At 39.9% G+C, this 18,681-nt stretch overlaps 1 protein-coding gene across 1 annotated transcript in view; it reads left to right on the top strand.

Annotated features, from left to right (window-relative positions):
• Positions 1-571: 571 nt before the first annotated feature.
• Positions 572-18,681, top strand: part of FAF1 (Fas associated factor 1) — a 163,925-nt gene continuing 145,815 nt past the window's right edge. Inside the window, exon 1 of the mRNA XM_075182058.1 lies at positions 572-835. Within this exon, the coding sequence (XP_075038159.1) occupies positions 791-835 (45 nt within the window). The 5' untranslated portion in view covers positions 572-790. The remainder of the gene's footprint in view (positions 836-18,681) is intronic.

Below are 18,681 nucleotides of genomic sequence, written 5' to 3'. Positions count from 1 at the left end.
GAATATTGGCAATATATAAACAACTAATGATGCCAAACGTCACCAGCTCTATTTGACCAATAGAGACTGTGGGCTAGATTTACTAAACTGCGGGTTTGAAAAAGTGGGGATGTTGCCTATAGCAACCAATCAGATTCTAGCTGTCATTTATTTAGTGCATTCTACAAAATGACAGCTAGAATCTGATTGGTTGCTATAGGCAACATCTCCTCTTTTCCAAACCCGCAGTTTAGTAAGTATACCCCTGTGTCTTTAGTTGTCTTTGTTGTCTAGATCCCCATTAATAATATGCGTAATATCTGAGGCTTATTGGTAACACTATTATAACAGTGACAGGCAGGCGGCAGCCTCAGGCCTAGGCCTGGCAGGGATCTCTGGGTCAGGGCTGCACAGCAGCTAGAGGCACACACAGGTCTCCTGCCTCTGCCCAGAGCTCACTGTCACCCTGTGTGACAGCTCATCACTGCCAGCTGCCGCTCCCCCCCCCCATCTCTCCCTTCCCCTTGTTGCCATGGCGACGGAAGGAGTGTGGGCGGGGCTGGCGTCACGTGACGCCAGCGGCCGCAATCCGCCAGTCATTGCGACTTCGGTGACGAGCAAAATGTGCGACAGCGCCGTGCGGCGGAGGGAGAGCAGACAGCGCCTGGCAGCGGAGACACAGAGAACAGGGCCCGGAGCCAGCGCTCAGGGCGGACAGCTAGGACCCGGAGCCGAGACGGAGGACATGCCCCGGGGGCAGATCTACTAGCCAGCCGGGCACCCATCGCTGACACCCCCCCCACCGGGTGACATGGCGTCCAACACGGACAGAGAGATGATCCTGGCCGACTTCCAGGTACAGGGACCGTAGACAGACCAGTGGGTCTCTCACTTCCTTATATGCTCTGTCCAGGGGGGTTCCAGCCTCTCATTACCCTATCAACCACTGCTGACAATATTAATTATTTATAATACTATTTCTGTGGTGAATAAACTAATATATTACTGTCATCAACCCCCTGAGACTACTTATTTATAAATTTATAATCACAATTCAGGATTCTCATTCAGCAACAACAAACATTGTTAGACCACCAGTCACTCACTAAGATTAGTTGTTGTCATTGTCAGGGACAAGTCCCATAAATTCTCACAAATAAGAGTTTCACAATTTAGTGTTTCGTGTTCTTGCCATATTAATCATCACCAACATTTATTTATATAGCACCAGCAAATTCCATGGCTTGTTACAATTGGGAACAAACAGTAATAAAACAATACTGGGTAATACAGACAGAGAGGTAAGAGGACCCAGTTTACAATCCATGGGATAGTAATCCTGAGGTTCATGTTTCTGGGCTAATAGGAACAAGGGATTTTCACCAGCAGATATAATTAAATTGATTTGATATAATTGTTCTTAGTTCTTTGTATTTGATGTCGCAGATATACTGAATATCAAGGTAGATTAAGTGTTTTGAACCCCTATTTATAATTTTGTTCTGCAAAGCAATATTTTCAATATGCCTATATTATTTGACAGAGTTGGTTAATTGGTCTAGGTTTGGGGGTGTACATTGAGAGGAAAGTAGGTCATGAACTTGTTATAGCAGCTGTACTTGTTTATAAAAGTACATACTGTCCATTTTTGTGCAGTGCCACTGAAGATATGTATATACTGTGCACTACTATTAACATGTATTTAATGTTCTAGGCCGAGTGGTTAGGGTGTTTCTGCCACTGACAAGATATAGTGAAAAATGAAACGTGTATTTTTTTATTTTAATTGTGTTTAAATTGTATGTTTCAATCGTCTGGTTAGGAAATAGACAGGCTACCCAACTAATGTTTTTGCTTTGTGTCTTAGAAACCATGCACACACACTGTAGTTATGACACACTATAATAGCTGGTTTGGTGGAATAAGAAATTGAGTCCTCTGGATTCTTCTTCTATGCAGAGACATTGTTACAACTAGTATCTGTTTGCGTATGAACTGTTATGCACAACCATACATATGTAGGAATTGATAGCAGATGTGGTAGTATATACATTTTATTTTTAATTCTTCCGGTTGTCATTTGAAAAAAACAAATGATGGGAAAGGAGGTCATCTTGTTTTTGTTGTGGGTTTTATGTTTGGAGTTTAAAGCGTTCTTACAGTGTACCACCTGATAATCATATTATATGGGGCATATTTTCTCTATAAACAGAAAATACGAGCAATCTTTATAATCTTAAATCATGCATTTCTTGGTTTTTTTTTTCTATCAAAGAATGCACCATGCTTACTCTTGTGTAGATCACTGCAGGTATCACAGTACCCCTTCATTACTGTTAATATTAACATTTGTAAACTTTGAACGTGCCCAATAGATACCTCTGTTATAAACATTTAAGGAGAACTCTATATTTTTGCTATAACACCGCCTAACCCACCACCAGTAGAACAGCAAGGGTCCCAAGTCTGGCATGTGGGCATCAGAGACCTAGTGGTTAGCATTTCTGCCTCACAGCACTGGGGTCATGAGTTCGATTCCCGACCATGGCCTTATCTGTGTGGAGTTTGTATGTTCTCCCCGTGTTTGCGTGGGTTTCCTCTGGGTGCTCCGGTTTCCCTCCACATTCCAAAAACATACTGGTAGGTTAATTGGCTGCTATCTATACTGACCCTACTTTCTGTGTGTGCGTTAGGGAATTTAGACTGTAAGCTCCAATGGGGCAGGGACTGATGTGAATGAGTTCTCTGTACAGCGCTGCGGAATTAGTGGCGCTATATAGATAACTGATGATGATCATAAGTTACACACTGCTTCTGAAAGCCTGGGAAAGTTTGAAAGTAAATGCAGAGTATTGAATAGATGTCAGTGGAGCTGGTAGAATATTAAGTGGGTTTAAACCAGAACAACCCAATGATTGCAGTTCTGATGTGGGGGGAATATAAGGTGTGGCTCTGCTTTAAAGTTTGAATGTGTTGCTAGGTAACTATGACCAATAAATCCCCAAGTTTAGAGTAATACATTAGCAAACTGTGTTGCAAAGTTTCAAATTAAATTTGTATTCCTCCTTCCTGTGCTTGTTCAGCAGCTGTTAACCTTTAATTTGAGCCCTGTATAGGCGTTCCATGTGTTCTAGTTATGTCAACAGGCCCCAGTTCATTGCCTGGTGAAATAAAATGACATCCCACACATTGCTTTAAGTTGTAATGTAGCCAGAATGCACTCCTGACAGCTTGGCCGGCTGAGTGCTGTGTGCCTTCAGTTCAGCTGATAATCTGTCTTCTGTATGAGCACGCATTGTGCAAGCCGCTGCCAGACAAGTCCTAGTTGTTATGCCAGCGTGCTGGAGTTGCCAAAGTCGGTAAAGTAGCCACTTTCAGAAGTTATCAGGAAAGTTTCTATACCACAGCTAGGTATATTGTAGCCATAGGACACCTGACAATGCTAGTTAGACTGCTTGGCTTCAGTGCCGGTGATCTGACCTACTACAGCTTTAGAGAAAACGTGCAGAAATCTAAATGTATTTAGGGACATGCTGGGATTTATTTAAAGGATGTTTAAACTAAGAAGTTTAATATATCCTATATAAAGCAAAGAAATAAAATACATTCTAAGTTTTTTTTCCTTAAATTTCCACTGCGGTTTTGATAAAAATTAAGTGCGAAGGATCATCCTCTACCCCATAAAATTGATGGCACATCCCTTAGACATGGGTGAAGGGTGCCGCTGTAGGACAAAAAGCTTAAATGGCAAAGCATAGCCGGTCAGTTATACTTGCATTGAGACAATCTGTACAGAACATTTGTTACTTAGGAGACTGCAGGACTTGTTTTCCATGCTCCTTTTGAGTGCATTGAATGTTTGAGAAAACAAACTTAAACAGATGAAAAGTACACAATAAAATACATATGTCTGAATGTAATTCTTTGCCTTTGCTCGTTACATTATTGAACTTCCGAAGCTGTACTTCTGTATGTGATCAACAGGTTGTGCACTGCCACCCGACTGTAGTTTTTGTAGGACGGTTTTGATGAAATTTGATTGATCTGCAGTGGCGCTCCTGTTTTACTTTGCACTTCAGATTACTGCCCGGGTATCTTGATCCTGGTTAATGCTCTTCCTCCCACTGTTGGCTTTCTCTGTCATGTGTAAATCAGCCAGTTTTTGGTGGTACAGCTTCTCTTTGTTTAGCCTGGTAGATGGTTTGTTTTGTAGCAAGCATAGAAGTGATATAAAATCTTAGACTTAATGCCTCGCAATCAGGAAAATTGGGTATAATTTGTTTTAAAACCTATAATTGAAGAGACCTTGGGCCTGATTTATTAAGGTACTTAAATTAAGAAGTTTCTTAAGTCTCCTGGACAAAACCATGTTACAATGCAAGGGGTGCAAATTAGTATTCTGTTTTGCACATAAGTTAAATACTGACAGTTTTTTCATGTAACACACACATATCAACTTTAAATTTCAGTGTACAAATAAGCTATCAAGTATATGTGTGCTACATGAAAAAACAGTCAGTATTTAACTTATGTGCAAAACAGAATACTAATTTGCACCCCTTGCATTGTAACATGGTTTTGTCCAGGAGACTTAAATAAGAAACTTCTCAAGTTAAGATCCTTAATGAATCAGACCCCAAAAGAGGATTTACTATATATGTGCATTATACTAAGTGTGCCTATTTACAGGATCTAATTTTTTTTTAGCAAATAAACAAAAATTACTTTCTATCACAGAGGTGATCAGCAGTTAAATCCAGTTAATTGCTTTGTTTCTATGGCCCCCATAGCACCCCTTGCATTGTAACATGGTTTTGTCCAGGAGACTTAAATAAGAAACTTCTTAATTTAAGTACCTTAATGAATCAGGCCCCTTGTCACCAGCTCGGAGGATAACCTTTCACACAAGTATACATTTTCATTGTTGTAATAAGTGTCTCCTCATGTTTTGCGTAAAAGTAATACGATGACAAGGCAACCATCATAATTAGGAGGCAGCGGGAGGCTAAACCTGAATTACTGCTTTTAAACTGGCACTTCCTTGCTGTACAAGTTGCAATATATGAGAACAAAATTGACAATATTTCTTGTACAAAATGCAAACAAAATGGCAGCACTGTATCCAGGGGCAGGCTGGGCTGGGGGGCAGGGGGCCCGTCTCATAGTGGGCTACCTTTGCCTGGGTCACTGGGCCACCTGCATTTTTTTCCTTTAAAATAGACCGCTGAGTCGAGTCTTGCCCCCCGGGCTAAAACTTGCCAGCCTCCCCCTGACTATATCAGTGGATCAACCCAGCTCAGTGACTGGATTATCAGGAAGTCCACACATATAATAAATGCATAAAACTGGAGGTTCCCTGAAACTTAATGCTCAAAGTTCAGACGGACACTAAGCACCTCTGATACAACATTCTAACAAGTTACTGCAGCTTTCCTCCCACAGTCTTGGGGACTTTTCAGTGCGCTGTAAAACATTAGGTAGCTGTTATATAAGTAACTTACCCTGTTGTTAATAAGTTTCTATCCCAAGCCTGGCTAATTAAAGGGAGCCTATAACCCTATATTGCTTGCAAAGCTCTTTAGTTAATAAAATGACCATTGTTTCCCTTCTCTTAACAATTGTACAATACACTGAATGTGTGACCTAGGGTAGGTCTCTCAGCTGTCCTGATTTCGACAGGGCAGTCACGATGTTGACGGGTATGTACCGCTCACCAAGCGGTAGTCTTTTAGGGATATGAGGATAGGGGCCCACTAGAGTGCTTTGTCACACCCCATGTTGTGTGACCTAGACTTCCACTGTGGAATGATTATTCCCCCTTTTCTTTTTATTAACAAATGTTACTCCTATGCTTAAAGGCATAAACATGATTTTGTTTTCCTAGTAGTGTCCCTTTAGTCTCACAACCTCTATTAACACACATTGGTATACCCTATATACTCAGCATTTGCTCAGGAGTCCTGTAGTTGGTATATTTGCACACAGCGGCTAGGTTGTGCTGACTCTCATGCCAGGCTATTGCTCTGACTCAGCCTTCTGTTCCCATGAGTAAGCAGAAACCAGCGTAGCTCTCTGGCCGTTTCATGAAATTGGCTGCCGCTCCCCTTTTTCTTTTGTTCATCTCGTTTCATAGCAGTTTGTGTTGAGAAGCTTTAGTCACTTTTATAATAATTGTGCTGCTTCTGCAGCTGCTTTCACACAGTTGATAGTAAAAGAGGATTTATATATAACCTGAAATCCATTTAATACACCACAGAGACTAATGGTGCTGATAGCTGCTTGTTATCTTTTTGGCCAATTTTCTGTGCATCCCACTGGGTACATACCTGACTCCTTCATGTATCTACTGTAGTACTTTGTCTTTGTCTCGTCATTCACCTGTATTATGACTTGTGCATAGAGTTGCTTTAACTGCTACAGCATTGGTGATACTTAGACACATTACATTGTAACTGGTGATGACCGCACACAGTGGCTTATCTGTGTGAAGTTTGTATGTTCTCTCTGTGCTTGCGTGGGTTTCCTCCCACACTCCAAAAACATACTAGTAGGTGACTTGTTCTCTCTCCCTCTCTCTCTCTCTCCTCGGACAGATGTGAGTGACATATATTCTCTGTACAGCGCTGCGGAATTAGTGGCGCTATATAAATATACATTACAATCTGATCAGTTTTAATTGAGTCATAAGTTAAAAAACAAGTGAGTGCTTAACACGCATTACGATTTGTTTTGACAGAGTAGAAAAAAAATAGTACCCTTCTAAAATGTAAATGATTCCACTGAAAATCATCAGATTATCAGTTAATAAATGATCAATTATTTTGTTAATTCCCTGAGAATTCGATAAATTCAGTTTGAATGATCAGATCATAGTGTGTGTGGCCTGATTTAAACATTGCTTTTTATAAATATAAAAAAAAAAAAAAAGGTTGCTAATAACATTTACAGATGTAAATGTTTCCAAACCTTGGCAGAACATGATGTCATGTTGTGCTGGCCACATGTGGGATGATCCTACAAAGGTGGCCAAATAGGGCGACATGTGGCTGTTAACGAATGGGCCTCTAGCTTCATTAAAGCCTCTTGGTGCTGTAGGAAAAGACACAGCGGTAGCTGCCATCTCCCTCTGGCATTTCCCACTGTGTTTGATAATAATCTGATTGATTAGTTTTGGGATTATTGGGCCAATTACCTGATATCATTTCCCCCCCCCCCCCTCCCCCTTCACATGTGTTACGTCATGATATGGTTGTATATATAACGTGTGTGTGTATATAAACTATATACATTTGGTGAGACTTCCATTAATCAAAACATTCTGGGGAAAAATAACCAGCCATATGGAACATATCACAAACATAGATATACTCAGCCACATATTTACTCCACAAACCTGTTAATTCATTGGATAATCGTCTGGATAAATTAACCATGCATATAATTACTGCAGCTCTGTCACAGAGTCAAGAAGTGGAATTGAAAACAACGCCTCCTCTCTTAGCTGTTGAGAACCAGAACCTGGTTTATGATCTCCATGGAATTAACCCTAGCGGTTATAAAAATGACATCCAATTTAAAGGAAGGTGGGTGCCTTGGTATGTGTATTATAAAGTTGGCATAAGTCTTCTCACTAATGTTATGTCTCACCTATTTGATGCCAAGCCACAGTTATCCTACGGTCTCATCCCCACCTTCCCTCAATCCCCCATACTCCATATAGCATTTAAAGACCGTCGTTGCTGTCTCCCATAGGAATAACATGCCACCTGCCCCCTTGTTTTATATCCCAGGATGCTTAAAAACAAAAACCATGTTAAACGCTAGAAGCATTTTCCTATATTTGTCTCCCTGCACCTCCCCCTCTTCTTGTTTCTTTTCTTCTTCCTTCCTCCCAGTAGAAATCTGGGTGATTTACGTATATATTGAAAACATTGCTTTGTGTGTCCTGCCCTACTGTGTTGGGTGCATTTGTCATTTCTTAGAATTGTCATTCAGCGTTATTGCATGGCACGGTCGTGCTCCATATTCTCCAAAATGTGGATTCTGTGGATCAGCGACAATCTCTAGAAAATTTTAATTTTGCTCACAGCTCCTAGTTGTTAATGTATAGAAAGAAGATGTTAATACTTATTATTCTGAATATTATAATTCGATTTATAAAGCAACAACATGTTCTGCCTGGGCAGTTATAGAAATCTAGAACGGAAGCCATAGATTTCTAGAGGGCATTTCTTCTTTGTAGAGGGGACTTATCTTCTCCTAAAGGTAATTTTCTGCCCTCCTACTTATAATATGCATTGGATTGTGGAGTGGGCATTAAGCACATTCAAGTAGAACAAGGCATAACATTTTGTTTTTATTATATAACCAAGATAATTTATGTGTGTAAACAAAGTTAATATTTCACAAACTCTTGTTTGCAGAAATAAACAAACAAAGTAAATTTGAACTTCATGCAACGTCAATTTTTTTGTTTGAACCCAGAGCTCTCTTCCCCCGACTATCGCACCAATGGGGTCCCTTGCTTGGTACCTCACTAGCACCTGTAACTGGAGGTGCATCGGGCATAGCGGCAGGACAAGCAACTCTGTTAGATTTCGGATGGAAGCTGATTGGACAGAGGGAAACCCCTCATTTATACTTGTTGAGAGTAGGGAGTGCGATGTTAAAAGTAGATTTTACATGGCTTTCCTGTTTAGTTGTGCAGGTAAACTGACTACAGACTACAAAGAACCAGAGCTGGGGCAGATAGTCAGGAAGACAGCAGGTGTGTGTACTGGTGTACAGAGACGCCCTGTGTTGTGATGAATCATTGTTGTGTATATCATATTACGTGCACGGTAGCTGCTGTGTGGGCCTGTGTACACTATGGTGATCCTGAATAAGTTTATTTGTATGATGTTTAAAGAAGGCTGAAAGTAATGGGGGGTGTTGTTTTAATTTACAGTGTTTAAAAAAATTCAATAAGTATACTGTCTGTAACTGGTAAATGCTATATTGGTGTGTTCATACTTCACCCCCCCCTCCTTTTTTTTTTCTGTACCCCCCCATTTGCTTAAAAAATTCCAATTAAAAACGATTGATGATAAAAAAAAGGCAATAAGCTTATTTAACGATCCTTTCATATGTTGCCAAGCTATAATTATGGGGGCATCTTTTTTTTTTTTTTTTTTGCTTGCTTAATTTAGTTTTTTAGCCTGTTAAATGGCATTGCGTTGAGCCATCCAGAAATGGTATTGTAAGTTGCCTTACCAAGTAAACACCCACAATGCTCTTTGGTTAGTTTTTACATATACACCAGGAATATATGTCTTTTTTATTTTGTATACATTTTATTTTTGTAGGTTTAATGCCCCTTTGAAGTACTAGTGTGCCTCTGAGTCTGTCACCCCTCTCTGTTCTATATGGAATTACACAGACATGATGGAAGGCCTCCCAGCAGAATGGCTGAAAAACAGATAAGAATATGCAAAACAAATAGAATCTCCTGAGATAAAGGATATTATGATATTTTGATGTATTAGTGAATCAGAAAATGTCCCATGGGGACCTTTTGAAAGTCAATTGAACCAGTTTTTGCAAAGACCACTACTTTCCATTTGGCACTGATTGTAAAAATAACAGATATTAAATTTTTCTTGGGAATATACAAAAATCTTAGAAATGTCACTAAAATGCTATTAAACAAACAATCTAAAATGCTCTAGTTAAGATCTGTGCGTAAAACTAATCGGACATACCTCCTAACTGCCCTGATTTTGGCAAGACATTCCCAATTTAAGGGGACTGTTCCGCAGTCGGCATATTTGTCCCAACTCGCATAATTTGGGGAGTATGTCTTCACTTACGATAGTGAGAGGCAGTTTGGGCTGGGGGCATTTCCCCACCTTGGTCAGTCCCATAGTGGGCTACCTTCATTATCATCAGCTATTTATATAGCGCCACTGATTCCGCAGCGCTGTACAGAGAACTCACCCACATCAGTCCCTGCCCCATTGTAGCTTACAGTCTAAATACACACTCGGAGAGAGATACTGGGGTCAATTTGGTAGCAGCCAATTAACCTATTAGTATGTTGTGGTCTACTATTTGGTCTTCCACCGATTTGCTTCAGGTGTTAGCCGTGGTAAATATTGTGCTTTGTGTGTATATTTGATAAATATTTTAGTCTTTAGTGACTGCTTCCATCTAAACACCCTTTTGTGTTCTACCGATATGCTGTTCATTTATATAGCTTCATGGAGAATTTTACATTTTGTTATGTAAGATGGGACCAAGAAGACTTGGGGGCCGATCAGTGTGCCACGGAGTGCCACTGGACCGGTCGCATGGAGCCTCTGGGGCGATGCAGCACCCCATACAGCGATATTGGGGTACTGTAGTACCTGAAAACGTGTGCAGCCGAGCATAACGCCGAATTGAATTCCCACATTGGTGTTTTATTTTTGAACCACATTATTCCCAGGGATCTTAGACATTGTTGTGATGCTGGGTAATGGTTTGTTTTGAATCCTGGGATTGTGTATTATACTACTCTGGTGTTTTTGTTGTTGTTAATAAAGGCTGTGTATGTCTGAGTCTGCGCTGTTCTTAGGGCTTGTACACATGGTTGTTAAACAACAACGCTAGTTAAACGTGATTTATAACCTTCCCCTATCGACTTGCTTTGAGAGCAGTGCTAATGTATTAAAGAATGATGCTAAAGGTTCCCTGCAGTATTCAATGCAATGTGGTCCTATGCAGATCATAGGTGTCCTATCAAGCACTTGTTATCCACGTAGCCCTCACTGTATTCATAATGCACATTTAATGCTCTGAACACTGCAGGGTATGTCAAGGTTAACGCAAAGCAATCGCTTGTTAGAAATTGTGGTTGTGTATACAGGTTCATTTCTTTATATTAAGTTTGTGACCCATTCACCTTAATATTGCATCTAATACACTTTGAGAATGTACGTTAAACACTGTAAATTAACGCTTGTGTAAAAGGACTTGTACAGTAATTTTTCTTAGGACTTTTCCTGGTCTGTGGGGTCAGCTTGTTAAGTTATTGGTCTGTCTCATGTATACTGAAGTATGATTGGATGCTGGTACGTTCCTTCTCCATATATATTTCTAGACTTGACTTGCCCCGGTCACTCTGCAACATGGTGGCACAGCTGTTAGCATTGCTGGCTCACAGCTCTGGGGTCATGAGTTTAATTACGACCAGGACCCTATCTGTGTAGAGTGTGTATTTTCTCCCCGTCTTTGTGTGGGTTTGCTCCGATTTTCTCCCAAACGCCACTTGCTGGCAGGTTACTACAAAATTAACCTTGGGGGGCTATGTGTGTGTGTGTGTTAGGGAATATGAATTGTAAGCTCCATCGGGCAGAGGCTTATGGGAAGGATTAAATATTCTCTAAAACGCTGCGTAATACATTTGATGCTATAAAATAAGTTAATAAACAATATCCCGTACACCTTTAGATCCTTATACAATAGAGTATTATGTACCAGAAAGATATGTTTATAATGTATTTTTAAGTGCGTTTCATGATGAATTTTCATTGATTTGTGAAAGGGCAAGAGTCATCTACTCTCGGGCAATTTATTGATGTGTTTCTGTGTCTTCACCCATTGGGGACATTTTCAAAACACAAAGTGAGAGAGCAGCTTTCCAATACCAAAAGAGACAATCGCACATACACTATGATTGGATGTAAACCATGTAGCTAAATGTGCCCAGGAGGGCAACTGGCAGCGGTGGGACAGATGGTTAGAAACATTTTACGTTTTTATTCTGTATTGTCATTGTTTTATATATAAATGTCAGGGTTTCAGAGTCCAAGAACCAGAGTGCAGTTAGGGGAAATGTCCCACTGATTGTGTGTATTTAAGGCAGTGCACATGTCTAATATAACTCATGCACGGAGACGGTTTAAATACTTTACATATGTGTTTGGGTTTCCAATCCGTAAACATTTCATGTTGAGCTGTACACAAGTGAAGCTAAAAATATCTCCCGCACCTGCAGTACGATGACATGTTCTTACGTTGATTCCCCACCACACTGCCAGCCAGCCCCCCATCAAACTCCTTCCAGATGTCGGGAGTCTTCACCCCCTCCTATTAGGATATTGATTGTTAAGATTTGGGGAGTTGTATGTTTGTTTTTAGTTAGATTTTATTATATGTTAAAGGACTATCTCTCATTTGGTAAACTCTTTAGTTTAGTTTTAGATGTTGCCTATAGCAACCAATCAGATTCTAGCTGTCATTTTGTAGAATGTACTAAATAAAAAAACTATAATCTGATTGGTTGCTATAGGCAATATCTCTCCTTTTTTTTTCAAACCTGCAGCTTGATAAATTTACCCCAATGTCTCTGTTTTTCCATCCTCTGCAGCCTGTTAGCCAAGCTCAAATTTGAAATCCCATAAGCTAATACTGTAAATGTCGTTTTTGTCTTGGTTTATTCAATGCTGGAAAACACAATCATCACTCCACTATTTAGTAAATCAATAAATATATTTATATACTACGTTCACCGATACCATGGAAAAACATTGAAGTCTGTTTTACCCTAAGAATTCTTAAGAAAAAACAAAATCCATAGTCACCAATAACTCCTGGGGGTATCGTTACTAAACTGCGGGTTTGAAAAAATGGAGATGCTGCCTATAGCAACCAATCAGATTCTAGTTATCATTTATTTAGTACATTCTACAAAATTACAGCTAGAATCTGATTTGGTTGCTATAGGCAGCATCTCCATTTTTTTTAAACCCGCAGTTTAGTAAATATCACTTGGTTTCGTTGTCTAACTCACAATAAATAGGTAGCCGTCAATACCTGATTGGTTCCTGTGGTTCCGTGCAAATCTTGTACCTAAATGCAGTGTTGAGAATTGAACCCTATAGAATGACATCTGAATCTGGTGTTTTTTCTTCTTTTGAAACCATTTGTAGCCCTGTGATTCCCAGCCAGTGTGTCATAACACCAGACACTGTAAACCATTAATTTATATTTATTATAATCTGTCTATGCCCTTTCACACCCTTCCTCTGGAATGTACAGGAAAAAGAGGGAATTCACGTTTATCATGTATCCTGTATAAATCCTGTGGTTAAAGTTATTCCTTTCTAATTTATTTCTGATGGGCAGCCATATTTCTTCCATTATATCACAGTTCCTTTTCTGAGTACATAATCTTATTACTTTCAAGCACAAATTGTTTAAACAAACGCACATGATACTCAAGTCAGGAAAATGTGTTATGTTTACATACTTATTTTGAATAATTTATGTATGTAAATAAGCTTTCTCCTTACACTGAAGTCAGTAGTTTGCATGCAGTGCTTTCAGCATCATGCAAAGACTGCAAAATGCGTTTATTTGTTTTCTGTGCTCGAAAGGTAGAGAACCAGACAGGCTTTAGCTGGTCTTAACATTACATGTTCTGGGCAATGAGTTATTTTATTGGATAACTATGAAAGCGAACTACTATTCCAAGTATATTGTTTAGCTAAATATAGTAATATATATGCTTTGGTATTGTCCACTACTAACTTGTTGGCCTGTTTTGCTATGTTGTGTTGGGCCTGTTAGTGTTGCATTTGTGGCGTATAGAGATGAGTGAAATTTCTCATGAAACGCGTTTTGCTGTGGAACACTTTGTTGCTTCGAGGGACAACGTTTCAGCAATGTAATCTTCCAAGTGCTACTTTTGCTTTATCAGACTTGTAAATTCACATTTTCCAGAATGAATGGAAGACAGTCAGTCCACTCAGCTCTATGGTATGGTTAGGTTGCTATAAGTGTGTTGGGTTGCGAGAACAATTTTTTTTTTGCTGCAGATGAAACCCGCTATCTCGCATAAAAAATATTTTATCTTTAAACAGCATGTAAAGTACCTTTTTTTTTTTTTTTTTAAGCATGTTTCTGATCTGTGGTCCTACAAATCATTATCTACTTTTCAAAATCTCTCTGGAGGGTAGAAATATGTGGTTGGCAGTCACACACATACTTAGACTCTCAGCTGGTCATTTGAGGGGGGGAGGAGGATTTTACAGTGTAGGAACTCTGAGGGGTGTTCCAAAGCTCCTCTATTCTCTACATTGTTAGACTGTGGTTGCCATGGTAGTCCGGAATCCTAAATCATTAATAACAGCCTGAAAAAAAAGGAACATGATAAATATCAGCTTTCTACTTATAGCCTATATAATGTATGTTATAAAAAACCAAACTCCTGCTGTGTGCGGTTTTTTTTTTTTTTTTGTGGGAGTAATGTTTTATAAAGCTTAGAGAGTTAAACACCTGAAATAAATGTTTGTGTATGAAACATTAGTCATCTTTAATTAAAAGAAAAAGTAGTAACAGAGAGTCAAATTTTACAGTGCAACCCTTTGCTAAGTCATGCTGAGGTCAGCTGAATTTGGACTGCGAGGGTTTACATAGGAATAAGTTTTAAACATATCTGTAAAAGACGAGGCCATGTTTTATTCCTCAATAAGTGCTTTACAAAAATAAGTATTAAGGATTATATTCCTTTCAAGGCGAAAAGAAAATTGGCAACAATCATCCATTTAGTGATGTATTTGTTTTATTGAAGGTACTCGTTAGATGACTTTGTCTCCGAAAGTCTGTTTGTGTCCAGTCTTATCCAGCAGAAAATGGGTCACGTTGAGGTGAAGCTTTTGTTATGCGAACAGTAATATCTGTTAATTGCAATATAATTACAAGTTAATATGGGCAATGGAATAATTAAATAATTAGTATATTCCCTGTTCAACCACATTCCTGTCTGTGAGATCAACTTGCTTATTAACAAAATAATTCCTGAACTAATTCAATTTGTTAATGTTGTTTTTGGTGGTTTGACAATTATACGTCACCCATAGAGCTTCTCTTGACACGTGAATGAACCTCTATGCCATTGTGTTGTATCCTGGCATTTCATAGAAATACCTCAATGCTAGTCACCCACCGACGTTCGTGGCACCAAGTGATTAACGCAATCTCAGCTGACATGTGGTGGTCACAATAGCTTGTGATCAGGGCAGTTAAGTGGGGAAAACTCCTTTGACCCCAGACCATTCACTTGCTGTAAAAGCAAATAAATGGAGCATACTCCATCCCAAAGGGTTCTATCTGGTGTGTGTGTGTTTGGGTTCTGTTTGCTGTGTCCTGCGTTTGCTGTACAAGCAGATCTAGAAGAGGGTTTAGGCCTTGAACCCTCGTGCTGTTTGATATGCATGTTTTAGAGATTTGTAGTCTTTCCAGTACATTTAAACGAGACAAAAAAATGACAAGTAATGACTAGTAATCAACAAGTGTGTTGAAAAATTCTACAGTAAAAATGCAGTTGGATCAGACCATTGTTAGGCTGGGTACACACTACAGAAAACATCCCCCATTGTGATATCGTTAACCATCTTACCAATGACAGTCCCGATCAGCTGCCGATTCCTGTGTACACCCTGTACAAGATTTACCTTCAGATCTGTGCTCTTCATCTGTCATAACCATTGGCTGAAAAGATGGTGACTCTGTAAACTCTATGGAGATCTATGGACACTGCCGGTGGTGAGTACATACACGGTGCAGAATTTGCCCCGCATCGTTTATTCGTTTATAGAGATTTTTAGTCTGTTTATAAAATCGAATCAAATGATACCATGTTCTTTGGAACGATAAAACATGACCATTGCAGCGTACACACTAATGCGATATCAAGCCGGACGGTCGTTTATCGTGTAATTGGCACGATGGGGGGGCTGAAACCTGAAGTGTGTGTGTGTGTGTGTGTGTGTGTGTGGTTTTTGTTAAGTGTTACAGGGGGTCATGGGCTGGGTGCCAAAGATGTCAGACATAGTATAGAGAAGCTTCTGCACTCAGGATAAATTGGAACTTCGTTTTATCATTTGTAAACACATTAAATACCTTTAGAAAAAACACATGTGGTTATGAGGACTTGAGTGCACCTGCCAGTTATGCGTGGCATGAACCAATGTGTACGAGGACGCGTTTCGTCACTTGTCAATAAGCCTTGGATATCACTGAGACAGAGAGCCCAAGGCTGTATTTACATGCCTCTTGGTACAGCTGCCTCCTCGTATGTAGGTGACTGGTGTAATTCTTCTATGGTCTGTGCCTACAGACTGTCTTTTTAAATTGTAAAACTGAAATAAGGATTTAGTTATATTATGACCATGGTTTAATTTAGAATTAATACAAGGAAAACTAGAGTATTGGTAACACATGAGATACCCACGGGCAGCATGGTGGCACAGTGGTTAGCATTGCTGCAGAGAACATGGATTTGATTCCAACCAAGGTCCTTTCTGTGTAGAGATGGTCACTGACCCCCGTGTTTTGGTTTTGGATTCGGTTTTGGATCTGGATTACCGTCGTGTTTTGGTTTTGGTTTTGGTTTTGCAAAACCGCCATTGCGTGTTTTGGTTTTGGTTTTGGTTTTGTTTGGTTTTGTTTTGCTATTTTTTGGGAAAATCCATGTTTTTGGGCCTAAATTAACCCAATTTAGTGCTCCAACTGTTTTAGAGACAAGTAATCTAATTGTTGAGGTAATAAATCATCCAAAAAAACAGTTTAATTCTTCGTTGGTAGGCCTATTCTACACACAAAACAGATTGTCTTCCTCTCCATCTATGCATATTGGCAATGCAGCCATCGTCTTTGAATGTATATTACACCCTACACTTATAGTTAAATATGTAAAGAAATGGAAAAAGCCAGTTTGCTTTCTGTCTCTCAAGGCCCCCCTCCACTTGTATAAAATAGCAAAAAATTCAGCCATTATAGACTGTACAATATTAATTGACATGGAGAAAGCCAGTTTGGTTTCTGTCTCTCTAGGCCCCCCTCCACTTGTATAAAATACTAAAAAATTCAGCCATTATAGACTGTACAATATTAATTGACATGGAGAAAGACAGTTTGGGGTCACTCTGTCTCTCTAGGCCCCCCTCCACTTGTATAAAATACCAAAAAATTCAGCCATTATAGACTGTACAATATTAATTGACATGGAGAAAGCCAGTTTGGTTTCTGTCTCTCTAGGCCCCCCTCCACTTGTATAAAATACTAAAAAATTCAGCCATTATAGACTGTACAATATTATGAAAAATGGACAAAGCCAGTTTAGGGTCACTCTGTCTATGACACCCTACCCTTAAGGATAAATTGCCCTAACAGCAGCCTTTCAAGATGGTATGTGATATGGAAATGCCACAAGTCCCTTTCCTCTTTGGGGGTAGATTGCACCCTACACTTACATAGAAAGTTTTAAAAAGATGTTATCGGCATCATCTTCAGCTTCATCCTCACCCTCATCAGTGTGTACGTCATCATCACAGACTATCAATTCATCGCCGCTTGAATCCGCCATTAGAGAACAGTCAGTGCTTGGATGTCTTGGATGGTGAAGGCCTTCCTCGTGGAAGATGTAGTTCATTTTTATAAACATCATTTTCTCCACATTTTTGGGAAGTAACCTTCTACGGCGATCACTGACTAAGTTCCCTGCTGTGCTGAACACTCGTTCAGAGTACACACTGGAGGGTGGGCAGCTTAGGTATTGCAAAGCAAGTTTGTACATGGGTTTCCAAATGGCTTGCTTTTCTTCCCAGTAAGGAAAGGGACTGTCTGACATTTCCATATCAACTACCTCTTGAAAGTAATCCTCCACCATCCTTTGCATGTTTATACTCATATTGGATGGACTTATGGGCAAAGTGACACTTTTTTTTGAAAAATCCTTCAAACCAGCCCAGATGTTAAATTGTTCTCGTCTGCCCCCTGTGTCTTCCCTGCTTCTTTTTTGGAAATTTAATTTTTTACGAGCAACAGCTTGAGAAAGTGAAGGAGGACACGTCGTCAAGCCGAGGCCCAGTTCAGCGGCCAACTTGCTGAGCAATAGCTCCTTGCAAAAGTTCACATCTCGCTCATTTACAAGTAAAGACTCAATGTAGGTTTTAAACCTTGGATCAAGCACAGTGGCCAAAACGTACTGATCCGAGTTCAAGATCTTAATAACTCGAGGATCATTGTGAAGCGAATTAAGTACTTGATCGACAAGGCCAACATACTTTGCTGAATTGCTTGCTTTCAGCTCCTCCTTCATTTTCTCAAGCTGCTTTTCCAATAGTCTAATTAAAGGAATGACTTGGCTCAAACTAGCAGAGTCTGCACTGACCTCACATGTCACAACTTCAAATGGTTTCAGCACCTTGCACAGCACTGAAAGGATTCCCCACTGTGCAAGAGTGAAATACATCCCCCCTCCTTTCCCAATGTCATGACTTGTGCAATATGCTTGGATGGCTTTGCGCTGTTCCTCCATCCTCTGAAGCATGTACAGGGTGGAATTCCACAGAGTTACCACCTCTTGCTTAAGTTGGTGGCAGGGCAAGTTAAACTGCTCTTGGAGCTGCTGTAATCTCCTACATGCTGTGGCTGAATGCCTGAAATGGCCTGAAATTTTACGGGCCACCGAAAGCATCTCCTGCACCTCACGGTTATTTCGTAGGAAGCTCTGCACCACCAAGTTGATGGTGTGAGCAAAACAGGGAATATGTTGGAAATCACCCAGCTGTAATGCTCGCACTATATTGTTGGCGTTATCTGAAATGACATACCCTGGGGAGAGTCCGAGTGGTATAAGCCATGCATCAATCACATCTCTCAGTTTGCGTAACAAAT

The sequence above is a fragment of the Mixophyes fleayi genome, chromosome 8 (genome assembly GCF_038048845.1).
Source record: "Mixophyes fleayi isolate aMixFle1 chromosome 8, aMixFle1.hap1, whole genome shotgun sequence".
NCBI lineage: Eukaryota > Metazoa > Chordata > Amphibia > Anura > Limnodynastidae > Mixophyes > Mixophyes fleayi.
Note: the sequence above shows the minus strand (reverse complement) of the source record. Positions and strands in the feature narration are given on the sequence as shown.